Source organism: Cetorhinus maximus, chromosome 1 (genome assembly GCF_964194155.1).
Source record: "Cetorhinus maximus chromosome 1, sCetMax3.hap1.1, whole genome shotgun sequence".
Lineage (NCBI taxonomy): Eukaryota > Metazoa > Chordata > Chondrichthyes > Lamniformes > Cetorhinidae > Cetorhinus > Cetorhinus maximus.
This window is the reverse complement of record NC_135879.1, coordinates 246374216-246396311: the sequence shown is the minus strand read 5'-3', so window position 1 is coordinate 246396311 and position 22096 is coordinate 246374216. Positions and strand designations below refer to the sequence as shown.

Here is a 22096-nt window from a genome sequence, read left to right as displayed (position 1 = left end):
CTATTAAAAAACAAGAAGTTTCAATTGACACTGGGGTGTCAGAAGTCATTCAGTAGTTTGAAAACTGTATTAACTACGACACCAGTGTTGGCAGTACCACATTATGCCAAGCAATTCAATTGGCTGTTGATGCAAGCGATACAGGCATTGGGGCTGTACTGTTACAAGAAGATGACACTGGAATTGAAAAATCGATAGGGTATTTTTCACAGAAGTTGAATGCACAACAGAGAAGATATTCAATGAAGGGAAAAAAGACTTTGGGTTTGGTGTTAGCATTGCAGCATTTTGAAATTTATGTTGCAAACAATTCATCAGAAACAATTCTTTATACAGACAGTAATCCTTTGAGGTTTTTGGACAAATTTTGTTACAAAAGTGCAAGGATTTTCAGATGGAGTCTATTGGTATAACCATTTAATCTACAGATTATACATATTGCTGGAAGAGAAAATCTGTTTGCAGATGCAATATCTAGAGTTTGAAGCTGAAAGGAAATTGGGACATTTAAAAAAACACTTGCACACTGAACTGGAGTGATTTCTGTTGATACCAAGGACTTGTGTATATATATATTTATGTTAAGGTATGCATCTGGTAATGTAATAGCGTAATGAGTATAGGAAATAGTGTGAGATGGGTTAGTAAAATGAAGCCGTCATTTAGAATCATGGTGGTTCATTTTTTGATAAGGATGGGGATGTCATGAAGTTATTAATGTATATAATATTTTGGAAAATATTTTTCTTTTAAAATAGAGGTTTAGTTTGCAGGTGTGTCTTAATTGGATTCAAACCAGCTAGTCTGGGTATTTTGATGTACTACTTTGAGATGTAAACAGAGAGATAGCGTGTATTTGCATTTTTGAACAGAGCATTCAAGAATTAGGGTGAAACTGACGCTTATCTAACAGTTGCCAAGCAATACGTTTATATTACTAATAAAGTTGGTATTGTGAAAGGAGTTTCATTGTTAAAAAGTTAAAGTTCAAAGAGACTGGTGAGACAATGAGAATTTGAATTCAATTAGTGGTGGCAGGTATAAATTCAGTAGTTTTTAGGTGTGCGGGCAGAAGCAATGAAAGGGCAAAAGACAGCAGCAAGCCACAGTGAAAAGAGCCTCATTTTGAATTCATAAGGTGAAAATGCTTTGCCTGGTGATTGGTTAAGTCTGTGGGTTGTTGTTGCCTTAACGGAGATTAGTTTGGGAATTTGTTTAAAGTTATGATGGTAGTAATTTGAAGCCATGTGTGTATATATTTAACCTGTGTAAATTAATAAAATGTTTCATTTAGTTTAATGTAAAACCTTGAGAACTGGTGGTCTGATTCCTGAATTTAGAGTCGCATCTCAAACATAACACTTAAAATTATAGGTTATGACAGTTGTTTAAAGTTTCCCACTGGGATTTTAAAATAACTCAGCTTTACCAACTGCATCGGTCATAACAAGTAATAAGTTGGCCCTCCAAATTAAATTCTCCACAAGCGAGAATTCAGAGCATTCATTTTTACAACTGCGTATAGGTGGTGGGCATCTGACCAGCTTCATCTCTTCCACAACTCTGAGGTCAGTAGATGCCGCGTTTGTCTTCTTGCATAACTTCATCCATATCAAGTGCTGGTAGCAAAACCTGCGCCGAGGCTGGACACAGGGGGCTGGCTAAGGCTGTAAATGGTGGGGGGGGGGGGGGGTGGAGGGTGCAGGGGAGGGGAGGCAGGCTAAGCAGAGGAGTCAGAGGTAGAAGCGGGGTGTGGTAGGGTGGCAACTCCAGCGTGAGATTTTGGTAGGTGAAGATTTCATGGGCGGGGGGGAGGGTAGGTTTCATGGGAGGTGAACCGAACACGTAGCTCGGATTACGGGAGGAGGCAGGGCCGGGGTGGGGTGCATGGGAATGGGTAACAGGTGTCAGCTCCCGAAGGCAGGAAAGGCAAGTGGAAGTGGATCATTATAGGGCTCAGGGTAATGAGGGGAGGTTCAAGCATGACAGAGGGGAGAGGAATAGTGATATTGGGTCTGTCAAGGATGGTGGGGGGGAAGTTGGTGGGTGGGAGGGTAGAAGGTGGTGGAGCAAGTTCAGAGGTGACGTGAACCATCTCTCAAATCTTTTTTTTTCTTTATTTCATCTCAAGGGATACAGGCATCATTGGCAAGGCCAGCATTGTTGCCCAGCCCTAACTGTTCTTTAACCTAGTGGCTTCTTAGGCCATTTCAGGGGGCAGTTAAGAGCTAACCACATTGTTGTGGGCCTGGAGTCACATGTAAGCCAGACCAGGTAAGGATGGCAGATTTCCCTCCCTAAAGGATATTAGTGAACCAGATGGGTTTTTACAACAAAGATAGTCTCATGGTCATCATCACTGAGGCTGGCTTTATATTGTGTCTATATTCTATAGTCTTTATATTGTATTTATATAATCTAACCTTGACCACGCAGTTCGTGAGTGAGAACGCTCAAAGTGGGAGGAGGGTCTTTTCGGGTGGGTGGAGTTCAATGTCAGCAGAAGTGACTGACTAAAGGGACACCCTAATAATAATGAGGCAACTGGATGTCAACCATGCTCAGTTGTGTTCTCCTCTCTATGGTGAAGCCCACATTGCAGCAGGTTTGTTCCCGACACATGGGTCTCATAACATCGAGATCCCAGCAAGGTGTGGAGCTGCCGTTCATTCTGTGTCGGGTGCCATCAGCTGCAGTCAGAGGCAGGGAGGGAGGAAAGGAGGGAGAAGTAACTCCTCCAAAGGGCACAGCTGGTGGTGCGCAGCCAACATGTGGCTCCATACCCCTATCCTCCCAGGTGAATGATCATGGCTGACAAGGGCTCATGCAATTAGTCTTTCTATGCTGCCAAGGCAATGGTCTCTCTGTAGAGACTTCAAGAGTAGTGGAGACAAGTAGAACAGTTTCAGAGGCAGGCTTCTTGCACATGGTGTAAAGGGAATTTCATTTTGTTCCTAATAAAACTGTGGGATACTTTAAAGCAGGTTTGTGGGGCTGTGTTGTGAGCGTGTGCGTGCGTGCGCATGTGACTAATTTAAACTAAAGATGGTCAGACTGCAAGGTTTGAATCATCAAAATGGTTAAGTATAAAATAGGCATTTTGAAATAGAAATGGAGGAGTTCAGTAAGACAAGAAAATAGGTTACAGCTAACATTTGCATTTGTAGATCTGTTGAGAGGTTGTTTGAATTTCAAAGGGACATGATAAAATGTTTTACAACTGGCAAGATAAATAAGGCAAAGTAATTAAATTTATTTTTCCCCAAAATGCTGGCCATAAGGACCACATGAAAGATTTTTATATTCTGGGAGAACTAACCTCCAAAGCAAGGTTAGAACAATGGGATTTAAAGATCAAAGGAGAAGAAATATTTAAGGAAAGTATTGAAAGCTGTATGAGGTGAGTGGCCATGTGTGATCTTAGAAGGTGGACTGTGCAAAGCAGAAGTGTGAAAAAGTAGCATCTGGCCATCCCACAGAAGTGCTTGCTTGTTCCAGAAAGCAAGGTTTTGTTAAAAGTTTTGGAGTTGCTATGTCAAGTGAGAGGAAGAGAGAAGCTGTGAATACCCACCTTATAGCAACCGTGGGCACCTGGTGGTAACATTGCTGGATGGTTTATATAGATTAAGAATCTACTTGGACTGTTGCCTGAAAAGGGTGTTTATTTGGGAGTTTAGCTAAGTAGAAATCTTTTGGGGAATGTTGTAAGACTAAATTTAACTGTACAACTATAATCTTGTGTGCTTAGATTTTCTTTTCTCTTGTGAATAATTTTTTTAATGTAATCTTTAAAATCTCCAAAGGTGGCAATGGACTCTTTACTTCTGACGTCAGTGTACATACCTTCTCGTAGTAAATACAAATTGCAAAATTGTTGTGATAGCCTGGCCAAGCTTCTCTTTGGGATTTGGTCAGCCTGGCAAATACCACCTGCCATATCATAACAATGACTCTCATCCCCCAGGTCAAAGACCAATGTCTCCATATGCAGTCATGTTTGAATGGGAGGAACACCCATCTCTGGTCCTCCAGGATGTCCTTCACCTGCAAAAGGTTAGTTTCCTAGAACAGCATGTCTGGAACCAACCAGAGAGCAAGCTATACTAAACCTGGTATCATGCAATGAGATGAGATTAATTAATGATCTCATAGTAAATGCACCCCTTGGTAGCAGCGACCAGAAATGATTAAATTTTACGTTCAGTTTGATGGAGAGAGACTGGTTCCGAGACGGTTTTTAAACTTAAATTAGGGCAATTATGAGGGCTAGAAAGCAGAGCTAGCTAAAGTAAATTGGAAAATTAGGTTAAGGGATCAGTCAATTGAGATGCAGTGGCAAACCTTGAAGGGGATATTTCAGAATACAAAAAATAGGTACATTCGGAGAAGTAACAAAAAAGCCAAGGAATGGACACACCATCCGTGATTAACTGGAAAGGTTAAAGATACTATCAAACTTAAAGAAAAAGTATTTAATTGTGCAAAGATAGGTGGAAGGCCAGAAGATTAGACAGAATATAAGGAACAGCAAAGCATGGCTAAAAGAGTAATAAGAAGGGAAAATGAGTACAAGAGAAAGCTAGCCAGAAATATAAAAACAGATAGTAAGAGTTTCTATAAATATTTTAAAAAGAAATGAGTTAACAAATGAGTGTTGGTCCTATAGAAAGTGAGTCTGGAGAATTGATCATGGAAAATAAGGAAATGACGGATGAATTGCACAGGTATTTTTGCTTCTGTTTTCACTATAGAGGATACAAGTAACATCCCAGAAGCGGCTATAAATCAAGAAATGGAAGTGAGGGAGGAACTCAGGAAAATTACAATCACCAGGGAAATGGCACTGAGTAAATTGTTGGAGCTGTGGGCTGACAAGTGCCTAGATCCTGATGGACTTCATCCTCGGTCTTAAAAGAAGTGGCTAGTGAGGTAGATGATGCATTGGTTTTAATTTTCCAAAACTCCCTAGATTCAGGGAAGGTCCCATTAGATTAGAAGATTAGCAAATGTAAGTCTATTATTCAAAAAGAGTGGGAGACAGAAAGCTGGAAACTACAGGCCAGTTAGCTTAACACCTGTCATAGGGAAGATGTTAGAAACTGTTATTAAAGAAGTTATAGCAGGGCACTTGGACAAGTTCAAGGTAATCAGGCAGAGTCAACATGGTTTTGTGAAAGGGAAATGTTTAACTAACTTATTGGAGTTCTTTGAAGAAGTTACATGTGCTGTGGATGAAGAGTAACCGGTAGATGTACTGTACTTAGATTTCCAGAAGGCATTTGATAAAGTGCCATATCAAAGGTTATTGTGCAAAAAAAAAGCTCACGGTGTAAGGGGTAACATATTGGCATGGATAGAAGATTGGCTGGCTAACGGGAAACAGAGAGTGAGCATAAATGGGTCTTTTTCAGGTTGGCAGGATGTAACAAGTGGTGTGTCACACAGATCAGTGCTGGGACCTCAACTGTTTACACTTTATATAAATGACTTGGATGAAGGGATGGATGGGATGGTTACCAAATTTGCAAAGATGACACAACGATAGGTAGGAAAGTAGGTTGTGAAGAGGACATAAGGAGGCTACAAAAAGATATAGATAGGTTAAGTGAGTGGGCAAAGATCTGACAAATGGAGTATAATGTGGGAAAATGTGAAATTGTCCATGTTGGCAGGAAGAATAAAAGAGAAGCTTATTATCAAAATGGTGAGAGATTACAAAGCTCTGGGATGCAGAGGGATCTGGGTGTCTTAGTGTATAACTCGCAAAAGGCTAGTATGCGGGTGCAGCAGTAATTAGAAAAGCTAAGAGAACGTTATCATTTATTGTGGGGGGAATTGAATACAAAAGTAGGGAGATTATGCTTCAGTTATGCAGAGCACTCGTGATACCACATCTAGAGTGCTGTGTACAGTATTGATCACATTATTTAAGGAATGATGTAAATGCATTGGAAGCAGGTCAGAGAAGGTTTACCAGACTAATACCTGGAATGGGCGGGTTGTCTTATGAGGAAAGGTCGGACAGACTAGGCTTGTATCCACTGGAGTTTAGAAGAGTAAGAGGCAACTTAATTGAAACATATAAGATCCTGAGGGGCCTTGACAGGGTGGATGTGGAGAGGATGTTTCCTCTTGTGGGAGAATCTAGAACTAGGGGCCACTGTTTAAAAATAAGGGGTTTCCTATTTAAAACAGAGATGAGGCGAAGTTTTTTCACTCGGAGGGTCGTGAGTCTTTGGAACTCTCTGCCTCTGTGGTGGAAGCAGAGTCTTTGAATATTTTTAAGGCAGAGGTGGATAGATTCTTGGTAAGCAAGGGGGTGATAGGTTATCAGGGGTAGGCGGGATGCAGATTTCAGGTTACTATCAGATCGGCCATGATCTTATTAAATGGCGGAGCAGGTTCGAGGGACCGAATGGCCTGCTCCTGCTCCTTGTTCATATGCTCGTATTGCAGACATGCTCTTATCTAGAAATGGGTGACAGTCAATGCCAGAGAGCCGCCTTTGAGTTTTCCGGATGTAGTTGCTCACATCTGCTCGCTTCTCCAGAATGAGCTGCGGCCACAAGGACAAAGGAGAGAGTAAGATCGAGCTCCTGGCCTGGAGTGAATGTATGGCTGTCTGGATGCCCTTTAAATATGGCACCAGGACCTTCAACCCCATGAGGTAATGGCAGGGTGGGAAAATTCCTGCCTATCCCGCCACCTGATTGGCTGAAATATTCACCGTTGCGAAAATGAATGAGCTGAAAAGCAGAAGAGTGCACATGTTCAGCTGTCCCGCTGCCTAGCAGGAATCACTCTGACACCCCTGCCCACCATCGGACTTGCATTCCAGGACAGAAGGTTCCACCCAATGATGAATAGCTTTGAACAAATTGAATCCAAGAAAGTTTTGCTGCTGCTACTCAAACCAATGCTGGAATTCTCCGCCCCCAGTGGCATCGGGCGTCATGGCCGGCGGGGGTGGGGGGAAGACAATATGGTGGAAAGGCCAAAAATCAGTTTCACGCCGGGGTGAAAGCACAACGGGGTCATCTGATGCTGTCCGCCATGGCAGAACGTCAATCCCCACTGGAGACTGGTATGAACCCACTTTGCCTCCCACTAATGGGGTGCAAGGTAAGGCCCGACCGGAATCGTCCCCCCAACAGGATAACACACCAGCCCAGAACAGGTCTGGACAAGTCCGAGATAGATAGGTTCTTGATTGGTAAGGGGATCAAAGGTTATGGGGAGAAGGCAGGAGAATGGGGTTGAGAAACTTATCAGCCATGATTGAATGGCGGAGCAGACTCGATGGGCCGAATGGCCTAATTTCTGCTCCTATGTCTTATGGTCTTATGGTCTAAGTGTGACGTGCAGAAGTGGGGACTTACCATTAAGGCCTTGCACGGATCGTGGATGTCTGAGGGACAGAAGATGCTGGAGCCCTACAGCTACCGAACCCTGGAGGAACACGTGCATTGCATACTGAGTGGATTCTCATGGCCTTGGCCCTGTCTCAAAGCAGCTCACGGAAGGTGGGAGGTCTCCACAGATGTCTGGGGTTTGCTACGGAACATCAAGGTCTTGAGTGGAGGGAGAGGAAGGTCCAGATGTGAATGGAAGAGGTGTACCCAGGGAGCAGGGTGGGGTAGTATACGAGAGGAAGGTCTATGTTTGAATAGAAGAGGAAGGTGTACTGTGGGATGAGGTTGGGAGGGGGGAGCGAAGTTGTTGGGGGGATGAGGTTGTGAGGGGGGAGGGAGTATGAGGGGAGTGTAACGAGGTGAATGCGGCAACTGGGGGGGTAGGTGTAAGGGAGGGAGTTCAGAGGGGGGAAGGAGTCCAGGGGGAGGAAGGAGTTCAGAGGGGGGAAGGAATCCAGGGGGAGGAAGGTGTCCAGGGGGGGGAAGGGGTTCAGAGGGGGGAAGGAATCCAGGGGGAGGAAGGAGTCCAGGGGGAGGAAGGAGTTCAGAGGGGGGAAGGTGTCCAGGGGGAGGAAGGTGTCCAGGGGGAGGAAGGAGTTCAGAGGGAGGAAGGAGTCCAGGGGGAGGAAGGAATAAGGCGGGTGAGGGAGGAAGGAGTCCAGGGGGAGGAAGGAGTAAGGGCGGAGGAAGGAATAAGGCGGCTGAGGGGGGATGTGCAGGTGAATGTGCAAGGGAGCAGTCTGCACAGTCAATGACTGCCTCCTGAGGAGAGAACTGAGGGTGGGCGTGGTAGGAGGGAATGGTGAGTATGAGAGTAGAGAGAGTGAGCCAGAAAGGTGGGAGGCTGAGGTGAAACGGTGGTGATAGAAGGGATGGCGAGGGTGCTTGGTGAGGACTCGGACGCAGGCACAGACCCGGCGGGTGGGATGGAGGTGGTCAAGGAGGTCAGTATGGATGGGGTGGCATTCTCAGGAAGGTAGGGAACGTGCACGTTCAGCTGGACATCCCAGAAAGAAAAGGGTTCTGGCTGGGTAGGTGATGGTGGGGAAGTGGAAGGTGAAACCAGGGGGGTCAACAGTGATGGAGAAAAGGACTGGGGAAGGGGAAAGTACAGGGGAGCTGAGCAGACACTTGATTACGACCATGTTTTTCAAATTGAGAGTGCGGGAGCCCTCATGTTGGACGGGCACAGGTGCTGCATGGGAGTGTGGTCAGTGGGTGGCCGGAGATGCAGGTCAGGCTCAGATGGACAACTGAAAGAGAACCCCAGCAGGCAGCATCGAAAATGCTCGGGACAGTGAGATGAGTGTGATGGAGGAACGATCCATGTGCGTGGGAGACCCCAAAAGGCCCTGCCACATACACACTTCTCCCTCCAGAATCACTTGTGGTCTGGCTGCGAGCAGCTGAACTGTTAGTGGAGGGGATGCAGGGGGAGGACTCGCGGAGCCTGTCAATGAAGCTGAAAGACACCATTACACATTATTCAGTGAAAGTGAATACATTTTCAGATTATAAAGTGACAAAACGTGTTCCCCCAGGCAACCACTTGTGATCAGGAATTCTCATGTTTTCTAGGCCGACCACTTTCTAGGTGCTGCCCTGACATCTACAGCGGGGGTGGAGACAACCTTTACAACGGTTGACCCTGTTGCCTCTGATGACTTCGACGTGCATCCTCTGGAGAGCCAAGGCCTTGAGGGTAAAAGCAAAACACTGCGGATGCTGGAAATCTGAAACAAAAGCAGAAAACGCTGGAAAAGCTCAGCAGGTCTGACAGCATCTATGGAGAGATTAAAAAACAGTTAATGATTCGAGTCCGTATGACTCTTGTTCAGAGCTAAAGAGAAGTAAAGGTGTGATGAAATTTATCCTGTTTAAGGGGGAGTGGGACAGGTGAAGCTGGAGAGAGGACCAGCGATAGGTAGAGGCAAAGAAGAGGTTGCCAGAGACAAAAGGACAAGGGGGTGTCCAGGTGCCCCGTTTCCCTCTTGTGTTGCCACTGCAGGAACTCACCCATTGTAACTGCGATGGAGTGTAGGTCTGCACACATCTCTGCATTCTGCTGGACCAGGGTCTCCATGGTGTCCACCATCCTCCCCATGGAGATCCCCATGTGTGCACAGGTGGGCATCACTTTATTAGAGAGGCAGACACACTCCTCTGACTCGCGTGCCACACTGTCGAGGGCTTCCAACAGCTCTGCCTGATAGTCCCCTGCCTTTTTGCTGACTCTCCAGGATGAGTTGAAAGGCTGAATCCAGAGGCTCGTCATCGGACTCGGACCTCACAGATGCCACTTCCCCAGCAGTCCTCCGACTGCTGGGGAGCTGGGCTGCACCTGCCTCCTCCTGCTGTGGACACGGGTCCATGTGGTGACCACCAGCTTGTGAACCTGACCCTGCTCTAGATGAAGGTCCCATCGAAGTGTGTGTCTCTGCACTGGTGGAGGGTGTGGGTAAGCGCTGTGATGTGTCTTCCAGGCTGCTTATTTCCAGCTCTTCAATGGAGGAGGTGTCCTCTTGGCTGGAGGTGAGGATGTGGATGGAGCTGAGGGACTGGCTGGCTGAGGGTGTTGGTCCCTTGGCGGAGCTCCCTGTGAACCAATGCAGAGATAATGAGTACATGGCAGCAGAGTCAAAAGCAGGAGAGAGAGCACTCACAGTTACATTGAGAGAGGGATGATATGGTGCAGGATCCTCGTGTGTGTTCGCTGCCAACCTCACCCTCACCACAGGCACGGTCCACGTCCTCACCAGTCAGCACGATGGCCCACTCCTCAAAGTGAGTGAGGGGCCTAATGTGGGCCACTCCACCCTCGGGTCTGGGACCTCTCCCTGCTGACGTGAGCCAGCTTCTCCTGCCTGAAAACAGATGGAGAGAGTGTGAGCAGGACACATGGCGCTGTGTGGAATGTTTGAGAGGTGAGCGGAGCCATGGACGGGATGAGGATGTGAGCTCCAGAGGATATGAGCCTGATGGAGATGTGAGGGTGTGTGTGTGAATTAGTGGTGTTGTCCCTTGAGGTGTGAGATCCCTGTGGGTGTGTGATGGGTTTGTGAGTGTGTGAGTTGAGAGTGATGAGGTGGTTGACTTACCCTGGTGGAACGGATGAGACCATTCATCCTCTTCCTGCACTGGATGGCTGACCTCCTCTGTGCTCTGGCGGCGCTGACCGCTGCTGCCACCACCCTCCAGGCCGGATTGGTGATTCTGGTAGACCTCCTTCGGCCAGGACATCACGGCGGCCTTCTGCTACGTCCAGCTGGTGCCCCAGAGAGGCGTCACTAAATTTGGGGGCTGCCATCTTCTTTGCTTTCAGGGCCGTTCTACCACCCAGAGCAGTCCCGGTCTGAAAGGTATGAAGTTGGCTGCGCTCTAGTGCGCTTTAAACATGGCACCCAGAGTGAGAAAGCGCTGAGGTCACGGGGGGTAAGTCCGAGCCTGCCCACCAGCAAGCCGGCATGCCCCCTGTGAATGCATAATGAATGAGGCAGGTGCGCTGGGAATGGGACAATATGGCGCGAAATGCTGCACTTAGTGCAAATCTGCCCCAAGTCTCATTCACCCATCACCCTATGCTCACTCATCTTCACTGGACCCAGATTCTGTAACCTCTCAATTTAAAATTCTCATCTTTGTCTTCAAATCCTTCCATGGCCCCTCTTTATCTCTGTAGCCTCCTCCAGCCTCCAAACTCAAAGATCACCGTGTTCCTTCAGTGTTGGTATCTTGGTGCATCCCTAATTTCGATCAGTCCAACGATGAAGACCATGTCTTCAACTGTGTAAAACAAACAACAATTTGCATTTATGTAGCACCTTTAATATAGTAAAACATTCCAACACACTTATAGGAGCATTTTCAAACAAAATTTGACACTGAACCACAAAAGAAATCAGGGCAGGTGACCAAAGGTTTGGTCAAAGAGTCATAGGATGTTGTAAGAGGGCACTTAGAAAAACAGAACATTACTAAGCAGAGTCAACCTAGAAAGGGAAATTATATTTGACAAATCTGTTAGAGTATCGCTGGAAAAACAGACATGCCATCAAAGTTTTTCATCTTGCACTCATCAGGACAGATTTGCAAGATCACCAAATCTCAAAGTGAACAACAATTTATACTGCATGGGAAGAGCATGCTGATTGGTTGGCAAGTGGACTCTGATTGGTGGAGGCATTACTATAGAGAACGCACCAGGGAACAGCTAACTGCCAAGGTTAAATTGAAACCAGCCAGGTAAACTCCGGTCAAGGCACTGTTAGAGTGCTTTGAGGTTCAAACTAGGTGGGTAGATAGAGAAACCAGTGTATTTGGACTTTCAAAACACATTCAAAAAGGTTCCACACAAGAGGTTATTACACGAAATTAGGACTCATGGAATTGGGGTTAACCTGTTGGCATGGATTGAACATTGACTCATGAACAGGAAACAGAAAGGAGGGATAAACTATTTATTTTTGGGTTGACAGGCTATTACTAGCAAGGATCAGGGCTTGGGCTTCAACTATTTACAATCTATACCAATGATTTAGATGAGGAAGTGAGAGTTTTGTATCCAAGTTTGCTAATGAAACAAAAATTAGGTGGGAAAGTAAGTTGTTCAGAGGATGAAAAGAGGCTGCAGTGGGATGGATTCAGTGAATAGGCAAGAATGTGGCAAATGGAATATAATTTTTAAAATTCATTCTTGGATGTGGGCATCACTGGCATTTATTGCCCATCCCTAGTTGCCCTTGAGGAGGTGGTGATGAGCTGCCTTCTTGAACCATGTGGTGTAGGTACACCCACAGTGCTGTTAGGGAGGGAGTTCCAGGATTTTGACCCAGTGACAGTGAAGGAACGGTGTTATATTTCCAAGTCAGGATGATGAGTGGCTTGGAGGGGAATTTCCAGGTGGTGGTGTTCCCATGTGTCTGCTGCTCTTTCCATGATAGATGGTAGTGGTCATGGTTTGGAAGGTGCTGTCTAAGGAACCTTGGTGAATTTCCGCATTGCATCTTGTAGATGGCACACACAATCCTGCTACTGTGTGTCAGTGGTGGAGGGAATGAGCATTTGTGGATGGGATGCCAATCAAGGGGGCTGCTTTGTCCTGGATGGTGTCAAGCTTCTTGAGTATTGTGGGAGCTGCACTCATCCTGACAAGTGGGGTGTATTCCATCACACTCCTGACTTGTGCCTTGTAGATGGTGGACAGGCTTTGGGGACTCAGGGAGTGGTTTGCTCATCACAGGATTCCTAGCCTCATTGAATGTCAAGGGGTGATGTTTAGATTCTCTTTTGTTGGAGATGGTCATTGCCTGACACTTGTGTGGCGTATATAATGTGGAGGAATGTTAAGTTACCCACTTTGCTAGGAAAAAGAGAAAAGCAGAATAGGTTTTGATTGGTGAGAGATTGGGAAATGTTGGTATTCAGGAGGACCTGGATGTCCTTGTGCATGATTGACAGGAATTTAACGTACAAATACAGCAAGCAATTAGGAATGATTACAAAGGAGTACTATAATTATATATGACCTTGGTGAGTACTGCGTACAGCATTGATCTCCTTAAGTAAGAAAGGATATTGAGGGTGGGGGGGGAATGAAGAGGAAACTAAGATTGGCAAAGAAAGAATATGAGAACAGAATGCCAGTTAACATAAAAGGGAACTCAAAAATCTTCCAAATAGGTAGCTGATAGTAAGAGCAGGAGTGGGACCTATTAGGGACAAAGAGATGCAGGACAAGTGTACTTAATGAGTACTTTGTATCGGTATTTGTTAAGAAAGAGTGTTCTTCAGTAGAAGATATTCCATAAAATCTACTTCTTTAAACAAGGTTTTGGACGTCTATGGTAACATCTCTTTATGTAGCATGGTATCAAACATTGTTTGATAACACTCCTGTAAGGCACATGGATTCGGTTTAGTATGTTAAATGAACCATATAAATGCAAGTTGTTGTACTGACTCTACTTCCCTGACCTTTTCAGGTGATGCATTCTAAATCATTACATAAAGTGTTTCTCTTCAAGTCACTTCTGCTGCTTTTACCAATTACCTTAACTCTGTATTCTCTGGTTTCCGACACTTATCCCACTGGAAACAGTTACTCCTTATTCTTTCAAAACTGATTATACTTTGAGGGAGGCCGGGGAGGCGATGACGTGGTGGTAGCATCACTGGGCTAGTCATCCAGATTAAACGGTGCCCCCATCATAAACCCTATATAAACAGTACCCCCATCATAAGCCCTATATAAACAGTGACCCCATCATAAACACTATATAAACAGTACCCCCATCATAAACACTATATAAACACTGCCCCATCATAAACACTATATAAACACTGCCCCATCATAAACCCTATATAAACAGTACCCCCATCATAAACACTATATAAACAGTGACCCCATCATAAACACTATATAAACAGTACCCCCATCATAAACACTATATAAACACTGCCCCATCATAAACACTATATAAACACTGCCCCATCATAAACACTATATAAACACTGCCCCATCATAAACACTATATAAACAGTGACCCCATCATAAACACTATATAAACAGTACCCCCATCATAAACACTATATAAACACTGCCCCATCATAAACACTACCCCATCATAAACACTATATAAACAGTACCCCCATCATAAACACTATATAAACACTGCCCCATCATAAACACTATATAAACACTGCCCCATCATAAACACTATATAAACACTGCCCCATCATAAACACTATATAAACACTGCCCCATCATAAACACTATATAAACAGTGCCCCATCATAAACACTATATAAACACTGCCCCATCATAAACACTATATAAACACTGCCCCATCATAAACACTATATAAACAGTACCCCCATCATAAACCCTATATAAACAGTGACCTCATCATAAACACTATATAAGCACTGCCCCATCATAAACACTATATAAACACTGCCCCATCATAAACACTATATAAACACTGCCCCATCATAAACACTATAAACAGTGCCAGGGTGATGCTCTGGGGACCCAGGTTTAAACCCTGCCACGGCAGATGGTGCAAATTGAATTCATTAAAAATCTGGAATTAGAAGTCAAATGACTGTTGATTGTTGTAAAGACTCATTTGGCTCACTAATGTCCTTTAGGGAAGGAAATCTGCAGTCCTTACCTGGTCTGGCCTACATGTGACACCAGACCCACAGCAATGTGGTTGACTCTTAAATGCCCCCCTGAACAAACGCAACAAATGCTGGCCTAGCCAGCAATACCCACATCCTATCAGTGAATTAAAAAAAGGAATACCATCAAGTTTCGCTTAACCCTTCTCTGCAATAAAGGGAATAACATCAGTTTGTCATGGCTTTTTTAATTGAAGTTTTCTATCATTGGTGCATCCGCACCCTCTCTAAAACCTCGAAATCTTTCTGAAATTCTGGTGTCCAAAATTGAACGCAATGCTCCATCTGAGGCTAAACCAATAATTTATATTAGTTTAGCTTGATATTGCCATTACCCAGTTCTCGGCTTACCAACAAAAGACTCTCATTTGACTCAGAGGGAAGTGATAAATTTCATACCCCATTACTACTGCAGGTGTCGTCACAAGTTGGTACTCCGAAAACACTTGCATCCTGACACTTAGTTTCAAAACAGGCCTGTGAAATAGAGAATAAAACAGTTCTATCATCAGAGTATTACTGTCATTCAGTCTAAAGATTTGGCCCAGTAAGGACCCAAGAGGTTTAACTCCAAACTCTTTAGGAACAGGCATTTAAACTTTAGGTGTAAAGAGTGAAACTTCAGTGAGGAGAGTGGGGTATAAAGAGTGAGAGTTCAGTGAGGAGGGTGGGGTATACAGAGTGAGAGTTCAGTGAGGAGAGTGAGGTATACAGAGTGAGAGTTCAGTGAAGAGGGTGGGGTATACAGAGTGAGAGTTCATTGAGGAGAGTGAGGTATACAGAGTGAGAGTTCAGTGAGGATAGTGGAGTATACAGAGTGAGAGTTCAGTGAGGAGAGTGGGGTATACAGAGTGAGAGTTCAGTGAGGATAGTGGGATATACAGAGTGAGAGTTCAGTGAGGAGAGTGGAGTATACAGAGTGAGAGTTCAGTGAGGAGAGTGGGGTATACAGACTGAGAGTTCAGTGAGGAGAGTGGGGTATACAGAGTGAGAGTTCAGTGAGCAGAGTGGGGTATACAGAGTGAGAGTTCAGTGAGGAGAGTGGGGTATACAGAGTGAGAGTTCAGTGAGGAGAGTGGGGTATACAGAGTGAGAGTTCAGTGAGGAGAGTGGGGTATACAGAGTGAGAGTTCAGTGAGGAGAGTGGGGTATACAGAGTGAGAGTTCAGTGAGGAGAGTGGAGTATACAAATTGATTTCAGTGAGGAGAGTGGGGTATACAGAGTGAGAGTTCAGTGAGGAGAGTGAGGTATACAGAGTGAGAGTTCAGTGAGGAGAGTGGAGTATACAGATTGATTTCAGTGAGGAGGGTGGGGTATACAGAGTGAGAGTGCAGTGAGCAGAGTGGGGTATACAGAGTGAGAGTTCAGTGAGGAGAGTGGGGTATACAGAGTGAGAGTTCAGTGAGGAGAGTGGGGTATACAGAGTGAGAGTTCAGTGAGGAGAGTGGGGTATACAGAGTGAGAGTTCAGTGAGGAGAGTGGGGTATACAGAGTGAGAGTTCAGTGAGGAGAGTGGGGTATACAGAGTGAGAGTTCAGTGAGGAGAGTGGGGTATACAGAGTGAGAGTTCAGTGAGGAAAGTGGGGTATACAGAGTGAGAGTTCAGTGAGGAGAGTGGGGTATACAGAGTGAGAGTTCAGTGAGGAGAGTGGGGTATATAGAGTGAGAGTTCAGTGAGCAGAGTGGGGTATACAGAGTGAGAGTTCAGTGAGGAGAGTGGAGTATACAGAGTGAGAGTTCAGTGAGGAGGGTGGGGTATACAGAGTGAGAGTTCAGTGAGCAGAGTGGGGTATACAGAGTGAGAGTTCAGTGAGGAGAGTGGGGTATACAGAGTGAGAGTTCAGTGAGCAGAGTGGGGTGTACAGAGTGAGAGTTCAGTGAGGAGAGTGGAGTACACAGAGTGAGAGGTCAGTGAGGATAGTGGAGTATACAGAGTGAGAAAAAACAAAAACAGAATTACCTGGAAAAACTCAGCAAGTCTGGCAGCATCGGCGGAGAAGAAATCAGTCAACGTTTCGAGCCTCCATGGCCCTTCGGCAGAACTGCGTGAGAGTTCAGTGAGGAGAGTGGGGTATACAGAGTGAGAGTTCAGTGAGCAGAGTGGGGTATACAGAGTGAGAGTTCAGTGAGGAGAGTGGAGTATACAGATTGATTTCAGTGAGGAGAGTGGGGTATACAGAGTGAGAGTTCAGTGAGCAGAGTAGGGTATACAGAGTGAGAGTTCAGTGAGGAGAGTGGAGTATACAGATTGATTTCAGTCAGGAGAGTGGGGTATACAGAGTGAGTTCAGTGAGTGGGGTGGGGTATACAGAGTGAGAGTTCAGTGAGCAGAGTGGGGTATACAGAGTGAGAGTTCAGTGAGGAGGGTGGGGTATACAGAGTGAGAGTTCAGTGAGCAGAGTGGGGTATACAGAGTGAGAGTTCAGTGAGCAGAGTGGGGTATACAGAGTGAGAGTTCAGTGAGGAGAGTGGGGTATACAGAGTGAGAGTTCAGTGAGCAGAGTGGGGTATACAGAGTGAGAGTTCAGTGAGGAGGTGGGGTATACAGAGTGAGAGTTCATTGAGGAGAGTGAGGTATACAGAGTGAGAGTTCAGTGAGGAGAGCGGGGTATACAGAGTGAGAGTTCAGTGAGGAGAGTGGGGTATACAGAGTGAGAGTTCAGTGAGGAGAGTGGGGTATACAGAGTGAGAGTTCAGTGAGGAGAGTGGGGTATACAGAGTGAGAGTTCAGTGAGGAGAGTGGGGTATACAGAGTGAGAGTTCAGTGAGGAGAGTGGGGTATACAGAGTGAGAGTTCAGCGAGCAGAGTGGGGTATACAGATTGATTTCAGTGAGGAGAGTGGGGTATACAGAGTGAGAGTTCAGTGAGGAGAGTGGGGTATACAGAGTGAGAGTTCAGTGAGGAGAGTGGGGTATACAGAGTGAGAGTTCAGTGAGGAGAGTGGGGTATACAGAGTGAGGGTTCAGTGAGGAGAGTGGGGTATACAGAGTGAGAGTTCAGTGAGGAGAGTGGGGTATACAGAGTGAGAGTTCAGTGAGGAGAGTGGGGTATACAGAGTGAGAGTTCAGTGAGGAGAGTGGGGTATGCAGAGTGAGAGTTCAGTGAGGAGAGTGGGGTATACAGAGTGAGAGTTCAGTGAGGAGAGTGGGGTATACAGAGTGAGAGTTCAGTGAGGAAAGTGGGGTATACAGAGTGAGAGTTCAGTGAGGAGAGTGGGGTATACAGAGTGAGAGTTCAGTGAGGAGAGTGGGGTATACAGAGTGAGAGTTCAGTGAGCAGAGTGGGGTATACAGAGTGAGAGTTCAGTGAGGAGAGTGGGGTATACAGAGTGAGAGTTTATTGAGGAGAGTGGCGTATACAGAGTGAGAGTTCAGTGAGGAGAGTGGGGTATACAGAGTGAGAGTTCAGTGAGCAGAGTGGGGTATACAGAGTGAGAGTTCATTGAGGAGAGTGGGGTATACAGAGTGAGAGTTCAGTGAGGAGAGTGGGGTATACAGAGTGAGAGTTCAGTGAGCAGAGTGGGGTATGCAGAGTGAGAGTTTATTGAGGAGAGTGGCGTATACAGAGTGAGAGTTCAGTGAGGAGAGTGGGGTATACAGAGTGAGAGTTCAGTGAGCAGAGTGGGGTATACAAAGTGAGAGTTCAGTGAGGAGAATGGGGTATACAGAGTGAGAGTTCAGTGAGGAGAGTGGGGTATACAGAGTGAGAGTTCAGTGAGGAGAGTGGAGTATACAGAGTGAGAGTTCAGTGAGGAGAGTGGGGTATACAGAGTGAGAGTTCAGTGAGGAGGGTGGGGTATACAGAGTGAGAGTTCAGTGAGGAGAGTGGGGTATACAGAGTGAGAGTTCAGTGAGGAGGGTGGGGTATACAGAGTGAGAGTTCAGTGAGCAGAGTGGGGTATACAGAGTGAGAGTTCAGTGAGGAGAGTGGGGTATACAGAGTGAGAGTTCAGTGAGCAGAGTGGGGTGTACAGAGTGAGAGTTCAGTGAGGAGAGTGGAGTACACAGAGTGAGAGGTCAGTGAGGATAGTGGAGTATACAGAGTGAGAAAAAACAAAAACAGAATTACCTGGAAAAACTCAGCAAGTCTGGCAGCATCGGCGGAGAAGAAATCAGTCAACGTTTCGAGCCTCCATGGCCCTTCGGCAGAACTGCGTGAGAGTTCAGTGAGGAGAGTGGGGTATACAGAGTGAGAGTTCAGTGAGCAGAGTGGGGTATACAGAGTGAGAGTTCAGTGAGGAGAGTGGAGTATACAGATTGATTTCAGTGAGGAGAGTGGGGTATACAGAGTGAGAGTTCAGTGAGCAGAGTAGGGTATACAGAGTGAGAGTTCAGTGAGGAGAGTGGAGTATACAGATTGATTTCAGTGAGGAGAGTAGGGTATACAGAGTGAGAGTTCAGTGAGGAGAGTGGAGTATACAGATTGATTTCAGTCAGGAGAGTGGGGTATACAGAGTGAGTTCAGTGAGTGGGGTGGGGTATACAGAGTGAGAGTTCAGTGAGCAGAGTGGGGTATACAGAGTGAGAGTTCAGTGAGGAGGGTGGGGTATACAGAGTGAGAGTTCAGTGAGCAGAGTGGGGTATACAGAGTGAGAGTTCAGTGAGCAGAGTGGGGTATACAGAGTGAGAGTTCAGTGAGCAGAGTGGGGTATACAGAGTGAGAGTTCAGTGAGGAGGTGGGGTATACAGAGTGAGAGTTCAGTGAGGAGAGTGGGGTATACAGAGTGAGAGTTCAGTGAGGAGAGTGGGGTATACAGAGTGAGAGTTCAGTGAGGAGAGTGGGGTATACAGAGTGAGAGTTCAGCGAGCAGAGTGGGGTATACAGATTGATTTCAGTGAGGAGAGTGGGGTATACAGAGTGAGAGTTCAGTGAGGAGAGTGGGGTATACAGAGTGAGAGTTCAGTGAGGAGAGTGGGGTATACAGAGTGAGAGTTCAGTGAGGAGAGTGGAGTATACAGAGTGAGAGTTCAGTGAGGAGAGTGGGGTATACAGAGTGAGAGTTCAGTGAGGAGAGTGGAGTATACAGAGTGAGAGTTCAGTGAGGAGAGTGGGGTATACAGAGTGAGAGTTCAGTGAGGAGAGTGGGGTATACAGAGTGAGAGTTCAGTGAGGAGAGTGAGGTATACAGAGTGAGAGTTCAGTGAGCAGAGTGGGGTATACAGAGTGAGAGTTCAGTGAGGAGAGTGGGGTATACAGAGTGAGAGTTCAGTGAGGAGAGTGGGGTATACAGAGTGAGAGTTCAGTGAGGAGAGTGGGGTATACAGAGTGAGAGTTCAGTAAGGAGGGTGGGGTATACAGAGTGAGAGTTCAGTGAGCAGAGTGGGGTATACAGAGTGAGAGTTCAGTGAGGAGAGTGGGGTATACAGAGTGAGAGTTCAGTGAGCAGAGTGGGGTATACAGAGTGAGAGTTCAGTGAGGAGAGTGGGGTATACAGAGTGAGAGTTCAGTGAGCAGAGTGGGGTATACAGATTGATTTCAGTGAGCAGAGTGGGGTATACAGATTGATTTCAGTGAGGAGAGTGGGGTATACAGAGTGAGTTCAGTGAGGGGGGGTGGGGTATACAGAGTGAGAGTTCAGTGAGGAGAGTGAGGTATACAGAGTGAGAGTTCAGTGAGGTGAGCGGGGTATACAGAGTGAGAGTTCATTGAGGAGAGTGAGGTATACAGAGTGAGAGTTCAGTGAGGATGGTGGGGTATACAGAGTGAGAGTTCAGTGAGGAGAGTGGGGTATACAGAGTGAGAGTTTACTGAGGAGAGTGGCGTATACAGAGTGAGAGTTCAGTGAGCAGAGTGGGGTATACAGAGTGAGAGTTCAGTGAGCAGAGTGGGGTATACAGAGTGAGAGTTCAGTGAGGGTAGTGGGGTATAGAGTGTGAGAGTTCAGTGAGGAGGGTGGGGTATATAGAATGAGTCTTCTGCGAGGAAAGCGGGGTATAAAAAGTGAGAATTCGTTGTCTCAATTTCTCTGCTTCTCTCAGCCACTCTAACTTGTCTCCTTCTGAACTCGCCGCACTCCGTTCTCTCAGGTCCAACCCTGACATTATCATCAAACCTGCCAACAAGGGTGGTGCTGTTGTTGTCTGGCGCACTGACCTCTACCTTACAGAGGCTGAGTGTCAACTCGCAGACACTTCCTCCTACCTTCCCCTGGACCATGACCCCACCACTGAACATCAAGCCATTGTTTCCAGGACTGTCACTGACCTCATCTCCTCTGGAGATCTTCCCTCCGCAGCTTCCAATCTCATTGGGAGAGCAATGGTGTAGTGGTATTGTCGCTGGACAATTAAGCCAGAGACCCAGGGTAATGCTCTGGGGACCCAGGTGCAAATCCTGCCATGGCAGATGGTGGAATTTGAATTCCATAGAACCATAGAACACTACAGCACAGAAAAACAGGCCATTCGGCCCTTCTAGTCTGTGCCGAAATATTATTCCACTAGTCCCATTGACCTGCACCCAGTCCATAACCCTCCAGACCTCTCCCATCCATGTATCTATCCAATTTATTCTTAAAACTTAAGAGTGAGCCTGCATTTACCACGTCAGATGGTAGCTCGTTCCGCACTCTCACCACTCTCTGAGAGAAGAAGTTCCTCCTAATGTTCCCCCTAAACCTTTCCCCTTTCACCCTAAAGCCATGTCCTCTCGTGTTTATCTCTCCTAATCTAAGTGGAAAGAGCCTACTCGCATTTACTCTGTCTATACCCCTCATAATTTTGTAAACTTCTATCAAATCTCCCCTCATCCTTCTACGCTCCAAGGAATAAAGTCCTAACCTGTTTAATCTTTCCCTGTAACACAACTGCTGAAGTCCCGGCAACATTCTAGTAAATCTTCTCTGCACTCTTTCAATCTTACTGATATCCTTCCTGTAGTTAGGCGACCAGAACTGCACACAATACTCCAAAGTTGGCCTCACCAATGTCTTATACAACCTCACCATACTCACCATAACATCCCAACTCCTATACTCAATACTTTGATTTATGAAGGCCAGTATGCCAAAAGCTTTCTTTACAACCCAGTCTACCTGTGATGCCGCTTTCAGGGAATTATGTATCTGAACTCCCAGATCCCTTTGTTCCTCCGCACTCCTCAGTGCCCTACCATTTACTGTGTATGTCCTACCTTGGTTTGTCCTTCCAAAATGCAACACCTCACACTTTTCTGCGTTAAATTCCATCTGCCATTTTCTGGCCTATTTTTCCAGTCGGTCCAGATCCCTCTGCAAGCTTTGAGAGCCTTCCTCGCTGTCCACAATGCCTCCAATCTTAGTGTCATCAGCAAACTTGCTGATCCAATTTACCACATTATCATCCAGATCATTGATATAGACAACAAACAACAATGGTCCCAGCACAGATCCCTGAGGCACACCACTAGTCACAGACCTCCAGTCTGAGAAGCAATCATCCACTACCACTCTCTGTCTTCTCCCACACAGCCAATTTCGAATCCAGTTTACAACCTCTCCGTGGATACCAAGTGTCTGAACCT

The 22096-nt window shown here is 46.1% G+C and overlaps 1 protein-coding gene across 1 annotated transcript in view; it reads right to left on the bottom strand.

Moving 5' to 3' along the window:
• Positions 1-22096, bottom strand: part of LOC144688623 (disintegrin and metalloproteinase domain-containing protein 12-like) — an 812806-nt gene that overhangs the window by 546121 nt on the left and 244589 nt on the right. Inside the window, exon 17 of the mRNA XM_078555419.1 lies at positions 14994-15071. Within this exon, the coding sequence (XP_078411545.1) occupies positions 14994-15071 (78 nt within the window). The remainder of the gene's footprint in view (positions 1-14993; positions 15072-22096) is intronic.